The sequence below is a fragment of the Boleophthalmus pectinirostris genome, unplaced genomic scaffold, assembly GCF_026225935.1.
Source record: "Boleophthalmus pectinirostris isolate CB_2022bp ecotype Guang Dong unplaced genomic scaffold, ASM2622593v1 HiC_scaffold_6, whole genome shotgun sequence".
Lineage (NCBI taxonomy): Eukaryota > Metazoa > Chordata > Actinopteri > Gobiiformes > Gobiidae > Boleophthalmus > Boleophthalmus pectinirostris.
Genome location: NW_026571447.1, coordinates 561,020 through 568,558, shown reverse-complemented (window position 1 = coordinate 568,558; position 7,539 = coordinate 561,020). Strand labels below are relative to the sequence as shown.

Below are 7,539 nucleotides of genomic sequence, written 5' to 3'. Positions count from 1 at the left end.
GCATGTCTCAAGAAAAGCACACACATGTCAGGGTCACCACACTTTCTTCAGCGTAAATATTTTTGATAAAAAAAACAAAACAAAATTTACGTAGCAATTTGTAATGTGTACTTTTATATTTTCATAATGCGATACAAACATAGAAAAGCACAGCTTTTCCGGTCCAAACTTAATCTGTGTAAAGGTTGAACTCCAATGTTAGACTACAGCAAACAGCACTCCTCTCTGGCCCCTGAGAGGAGGACTGAGGCTCTGAGCTGCTTTTATTTATTTTTATTTTTTAAGGATCCCCATCAGTCTCTGCAAATGCACAGCCTCTTCCATTATGTCAAAGGAAAGAACACAGAAAAATACATGAGCAAAGGCAGAAAGGTTTGATGATAAACTTGCTTTTGGGAGATGATGTAAGAGGAAAACTAAATTTCTGTTTAGGATTTTGGGTGAGCTGTTTGCAAATGTAAGTTTTCAGTGGGTAAATGTGTCAAAGTTAAACAAAACCTTAAAAGCTCTACACACTATATCTGATACTCTGATGGTGCTGCTGTGCTGAGACCCCGGGGCCCAGGGCCGATTACAGTGTTGCTTTTATAAAACACTCCATTTTTATGACATATGTGTATATGTGTAGAGAAGAACAATCGGGGGAAAATATATGAATCGATGAAAATATCTGGGTACATGTAGCCAGGGCATGCATCTGTGCTTGTGGTGTGTCTGCAGCTGTCGCAGCCCGCATCCTCAGTGCCTCTACAGCCATCTGCAACCTGCCCACACAGGCCCACACTGCTCAAATACACACTTTAGAGTTACCAGGGAGTGGTTGCCAGAACAAGCTTCACACATATAGTTCACACATATTAGATGCACAGATTGTGCATGTAACATCCTACATACTTTCTTTAACCACAGTGGCAGTAATAAAATACTTCACCTGCAGTCTAAATGTAAATAATGTTTTTGTACAGTCTGAATACTCCATTTAGTACAGTCTGAATACTCTGTTTAGTACAGTCTGAATACTCTGTTTAGTACAGTCTGAATACTCTGTTTAGTACAGTCTGAATACTCTGTTTAGTACAGTCTGAATACTCTGTTTAGTACAGTCTGAATACTCTGTTTAGTACAGTCTGAATACTCTGTTTAGTACAGTCTGAATACTCTGTTTAGTACAGTCTGAATACTCTGTTTAGTACAGTCTGAATACTCTGTTTAGTACAGTCTGAATACTCTGTTTTAGTACAGTCTGAATACTCTGTTTAGTACAGTCTGAATACTCTGTTTAGTACAGTCTAAATACTCTGTTTAGTACAGTCTGAATACTCTGTTTAGTACAGTCTGAATACTCTGTTTAGTACAGTCTGAATACTCTGTTTAGTACAGTCTGAATACTCTGTTTAGTACAGTCTAAATACTCTGTTTAGTACAGTCTGAATACTCTGTTTAGTACAGTCTGAATACTCTGTTTAGTACAGTCTGAATACTCTGTTTAGTACAGTCTGAATACTCTGTTTAGTACAGTCTAAATACTCTGTTTAGTACAGTCTGAATACTCTGTTTAGTACAGTCTGAATACTCTGTTTAGTACAGTCTGAATACTCTGTTTAGTACAGTCTGAATACTCTGTTTAGTTGAGCCTTGCACCAAACACAGATGATGTCGCGTGTGATTAAGCACATGTAATTCACAGTGTTTCAGAATGATTGGCACATTGCACTCTGCATCTGTATGACTAAACAGCTGTCCTTAAGTGTTTATTTAGATTTGAAATGACACCTCCGCTATGCTCTAACTCACGTCTGGTCTGAAGGACATGGTCAGGTCACTCCAGACCTCGCAGAGGCTCCTGCGAAGATTTATCAATATGAAAGTTAGCACTTATTTTTATAAACCCGGAGTGGAGCATGTCATAGTGTGTCTCCCTCTCCCTGCACTTTTTTCTGTAGTACCTGAGAGGCGGAGCTCAGATGTGTTCAGATGTGTTCAGATGTACTGAGGTGTGTTCAGATGTGCTCAGGTGTGTTCAGATGTCCTGAGGTGTGTTCAGATGTGTTCAGATGTGCTCAGGTGTGTTCAGATGTCCTGAGGTGTGTTCAGATGTGTTCAGATGTGCTCAGGTGTGTTCAGATGTCCTGAGGTGTGTTCAGATGTGGTCAGATGTGTTCAGATGTGCTCAGATGTGTTCGGATGTGTTCAGATGTGTTCCCGTGTGTTCAGATGTGCTCAGCTCAGGTATGTTCAGCTGCGTTCAGGTGTGTTCAGGTGTGTTCAGGTGTGTTCAGGTGTGTTCAGATGTGCTCAGATGTGCTCAGATGTGCTCAGATGTGTTCAGATGTGTTCAGATGTGCTCAGGTGTGTTCAGGTGTGTTCAGATGTGTTCAGGTGTGTTCAGATGTGCTCAGGTGTGTTCAGATGTGTTTGGATGTGTTCAGATGTGTTCAGATGTGCTCAGATGTGCTCAGATGTGTTCAGATGTGCTCAGATGTGCTCAGATGTGTTCAGATGTGCTCAGGTGTGTTCACATGTGTTCAGATGTGCTCAGATGTGTTCAGATGTGTTCAGATGTGTTCAGATGTGCTCAGGTGTGTTCAGATGTGCTCAGATGTGTTCAGATGTGTTCAGATGTGCTCAGGTGTGTTCAGATGTGCTCAGATGTGTTCAGATGTGTTCAGATGTGCTCAGATGTGTTCAGATGTGTTCAGATGTGCTCAGGTGTGTTCACATGTGTTCAGATGTGCTCAGATGTGTTCACATGTGTTCAGATGTGCTCAGATGTGTTCAGATGTGTTCAGATGTGCTCAGATGTGTTCAGATGTGCTCAGGTGTGTTCAGATGTGTTCAGATGTGTTCAGATGTATTCAGATGTGCTCAGGTGTGTTCAGGTGTGTTCAGATGTGTTCAGATGTGTTCAGATGTGCTCAGGTATGTTCAGATGTGTTCAGATGTACTCAGATGTGTGGCCATACCGGCTTGTAAAAGCCTGATCCTGTCAGATCTCAGAAGCTAAGCAGGCTGGGCCTGGGTAGTACTTGGATGGGAGACCACTAGGAATTCCAGGTGCCACAGTGGCAAAGAAACTGTTGTTGTGTCCTTAGGCAAGACACTTCACCCACATTGCCTAGTATGAAAGTGGTGTGAGCGTGAGTGATGGTGGTGGTTGGAGGGGCTGATGGCGCAGATTGGCAGCCACGCTTCCGTCAAATTGTCCCAGGGCAGCTGTGGCTACAGAAGTAGTTTACCACCACTGAGTGTGGAGTGACTGAATAATGAACTGTAAAGCGCTTTGGGTATTTTGAAAGGCCCTGAGGCATCTGAGCTTCTGGTCGGAACCATGCAGTCTTTGTCTCAACACACCACAGACACAGTCTCAGTTTGAGGTGAGTCGTAAGATCGTGTTTTCAAGTGTTTTTCAAGAAAGGCACATTTAAATGAACTGTGTGCAAGATTTTGATTCTACACTTCATAAAACCATGACCTTTGTGTCTCCAGAGGTTAACTTTTCCCTTCAGATATAGCTTTTAATTAGTTTCAGTTTCAGTGCTGATCTCTTCACATCCATGTTGTGAATGTGATGTGATATGAATGATGAAACAGAACTTTTGTGATGGTCTGGCCATTGTAAAGACATCTTTGTATGTTTTTTTAATTAATTCCCATGGCAACAGAGTGGTTGACTGCTTTTGTGGCTACCTGGGTCACACACTGAGCAGTGTTTGAAACTTTGTGTTTTTGAGCTCAGTTTTTAACATCATTCATGGGATTTTAATCAATTAAGTGCAGCATGTGCAGTTCAGAGGACACAAGCAAGAGACTTTTGGAATTTGCCTGGAGACTACAGGTGGAAATTAGCACTAGTGCTACAGCCTGGTACACTGCATGTCTCTTGTTAAGGTGTGCACTGTCCCTGTCTCATTAAATAAATCAACTAAACTAAATGAGGCATGTTCTCTACATATACTGAGACTTAGACAAACATGTGTCCTCTATCTGCAGGTTAAGGCTCTGGAGACACACGTTCTGTTGTGAAAAAAATAAAATAAAAATGCTGGCTCATGTTTTGAAAGGCAGCTTTGAAATGGTGAGGATGGGCTGTTATAAAAAAAAGTGTTATCTGGAGAACACTAAAAACATCACTTTATCACTTCTTGCACTCCATGCACGGGCTGTTGTGCATGTGAACAGGAGGGGGTCCTGGAGGATTATGCACAGATACAAAAAGTGACATGGCAGCTCCACCAGACTGATGTGTATGATCCATGAGAGAGGCTTTATGGGCCCGTCAGCCCAGCAGCTCAGGTTCCACTCTACAGAGTCATCCGAACTCCTGCTGAAATATTCACCGGCACCCAAGGGCCCAATCCAGACCACTCTCTCCCGCAGCTCACAGCCGGACGGGACCAGAGAGGACCTCAGCACCACAGCTCACAGCGAGACGAGACCAGAAGAGGAGAGGACAAAGAGGCGTACCTGTGGCCGGTCTGAGGACACCTGACAGCTGCTGGGGACGTTTGAGAGACAGGTGAGTCCAGCTCCAGGAGAAGGTGGGGTCATGTCCATAGTTTAAGCTTAAAGGTCCTATATTATGCAAAACTGACTCCTGTGGTTTTTTATATTTTTTTTTATTTTTTATCATATTATAATGTTGTTAAGTCTTCAAAAACAGACCTGAAGTTGTGTTTGGTTTCATTCACACATGTTTAAGTAATCCTTTATTATTAGTCTGTCTACATGTCCACAGCTCAAAATATTCTGTCCCACCTTGTGATGTCAGGAAGCGATGATGGTGTTCATGTGAACAGCTCCTTTTACCTTTGGTTCAGTGATTCAGAGTGTTCAGAGATCGGCAATTCCATCCATCCATTTTCTTCCGCTTATCCGGGCCCGGGTCACAGGGGCTGCAATCTATTCAGGGATTTCCAGACTTCCCTCACCCCAGACACGTCCTCAGGCTCCTCTGGGGGGACAGCGAGGTGTTCCCAGGCCAGCCCAGAGACATAGTCCCTCCAGCGTGTCCTGGGTCTTGGCCTCCTTCCAGTGGGACATGCCTGGAACACTTCCCGAGAAGGCATCCTGGAGACATCCGTAACAGATGCACGAGCCACCTCAGCTGGCTCCTTGTAGACTGATCAAGAGCTTTGCCTTTCGGTCCAGTTCCCTCTTCACCACAACAATCTGATACAGCGACGGCATCACTGCTGACGCTGCAACCATCCACCTGTCAATCTCACGCTCCATCCTCCTCTCACTCGTGAACAAGACCCCAAGATACATTAACTCCTCCACTTGAGGCAGGGACACTTCACCCGCAATTCCAGAATCCCAGTGATTCTAGTGAAGGTGTGTGGAATTTGAAAACACAGTGGAGCACTTCCTGTATCACTACCTGACATCACAAGGTGGAAGAGTGGAGTGTTTTCTGTGTGAGAGAAAAACTCCACTTAAATATGCAAGATTTGTGTGTTAAACATGTGTGAATGAAACAAAACCCAACTGCAGATGTTTTCTTTTTCTTTTCTTTTTTTTTTCTTTTTTTTTTTTTTGACAAGGAAACAGCATTATAACAGAACAGAAAATAGTAATATGGGCCCTTTAAGTCCAAGTTGCAAAGACTTAAAACTTTCATCTTTTAACTTTTAACATCCATTCTTCAATGGAAATGCCATACTGGAACATTCCAGACAACCAGTAACTGTGAAAACTGTGATAGGCCTATCAAAAGTCAAATAGGCTATTTAAAAGAACTATATCTCGAGCTTTGATAAATACATTGTTTTGTTGCATCATTCAAATAAGTTTAACACAGATAAAATAAAAATAAAGACAAAATGGCCTCAAATTGCACAACGGAACGTGATTAAAGATGAGAGAAGAGATGTTGAGCTCAAAACAGGACGACAGAGGTAGAGAATGTGCTGAACCGTGACTTTTGCACATTTCCATTTGAGAAAAAAGTGCCCGAGAGAGAGTCAGGTCCCAGAGTGTTGGGCTGTTTGTGCGCCCGTCACAGAGCGCAGACAGTGCGCGAGAGAAGGCTCGTGCGCTCTGTGGAGTGACACCCGCGCGCCTTCACCTAAGGAAGTGACCCGGATCGGTTGCATGGTGTCCGGCTGCACGGTGTCCGGCTCTACGGTCTTAAGACACACGCACGGACAGATCGAGTCTTTGGCACGTAATGCGCATGCGGCTCCTTTAAGAAGCTGCTGTGCGCTGCCCCCGCTACTCCGCGACACAAAAGCAGAGAGAGCAGCGGGCTGGTGGACATTGTGGACACTGTGGACACTGGTGAGGACAAGCTTCCGACAGAGATATGAACGTGCAGGACTGTAGCGGGCTGCGGCGGTTCTATGTGCGGCCCCGGGCTCTGCCATAGCCCGCTGCGCTGCTAACGGCTTCTCTCGCGCATTCGGACTCGAGGAAAACGGAAGACATCCACACACAGTACAAGCAGCAGTATTATCCACGCACTGGTGTCCAGACGTGCCGTTCAACATGCTGAGCGGGTCTAAAAGCACGTTTAAAGTGCGCCAGATGGAGCCGGACATCAAGGTAAGCCGTGGAGCGCACGGGGGCCTCACTCTGGGTTTGGTTCTGGGGTCTAAACACATCAGGAGTCTGCAGAACTCTGGGTCCAAAGCACCTCTGTAGGTTCTGCTGCTCTCATCAGGACTCTCCTGCTGTTCAAGTGTGAAATCGCACTGCAGCCTAATGACACACACCAGTGTGTGCTAGTATATGGTAGTGTATGATAGTATATGGTAGTGTATGATAGTATATGGTAGTGTATGATAGTATATGGTAGTGTATGATAGTATATGGTAGTGTATGATAGTATATGGTAGTGTGTGTGGTAGTGTGTTAGTAAACCCGTAGCTTCTTCTATGCTTGTAATTGTCCTACATTTGAATTATTACATTACAGTTACATTTAATGAATTGTCATTAGTCATTTTTCATTCAGTTGAGGTTTGTACCAGTCGTTCTGTTCCATGGTGTCAATTGTCTCACATCACTGGTGTCTCTGCTCCTTTATAAACTAACAAACAGAACAGCACTGCATGTCCTGCTTTTCTGGACGCGTTCTTTTAACTTTTATAATTTTGGTAGCAGTAGCCTCTTGTGCTTGTAACTGAGTACAATAGTGTGTGTTTAGTTATGGTGTGTATGGATGTGGTAGTGCAATAATGGCTCAAGTTTTTATCATCATGAGTATTAACGCTTGTGTCTTGTGCAGGTTTGGTCACACTGTAGTTTTGTTCACACTCAAGTTTTCATCAATTTGTAGTTTTGTTCACACTGTAGCCTGCCTGATCAGTAGGATGTCGCTGTATCAGGTTTTAATGTTACGATATTGTGAGGGAAACACCATGATGTAACCATTATTTACCATTATTGACACCAGGACCAGTAAGGTGATCTTTAATATTCCTAATGTTGATGTGTGTGATGGTGTGATCTGGTTTATCAAATCAAGCTGAAATATCACCATGCCTCTACCCTGGTGTTTCTACCCTGGTGTTTCTGGCCTGGTGCATCTGGCCTGGTG

At 43.8% G+C, this 7,539-nt stretch overlaps 1 protein-coding gene and 1 pseudogene across 2 annotated transcripts in view; both read left to right on the top strand.

Moving 5' to 3' along the window:
* Nucleotides 1-2,949: 2,949 nt before the first annotated feature.
* LOC129411929 (5S ribosomal RNA) lies at nt 2,950-3,066 on the top strand (annotated as a pseudogene).
* Nucleotides 3,067-6,086: 3,020 nt separating this feature from the next.
* The window catches only part of mtmr11 (myotubularin related protein 11), a 34,563-nt gene continuing 33,110 nt past the window's right edge, over nt 6,087-7,539 (top strand). For both annotated transcript variants that reach the window (XM_055164035.1, XM_020922299.2), the window contains exon 1: nt 6,087-6,543. Coding sequence is in view for 1 of the 2 variants with exons in the window: in XM_020922299.2 (XP_020777958.1) it covers nt 6,487-6,543 (57 nt within the window). In the remaining variant the exon portion in view is untranslated. The remainder of the gene's footprint in view (nt 6,544-7,539) is intronic.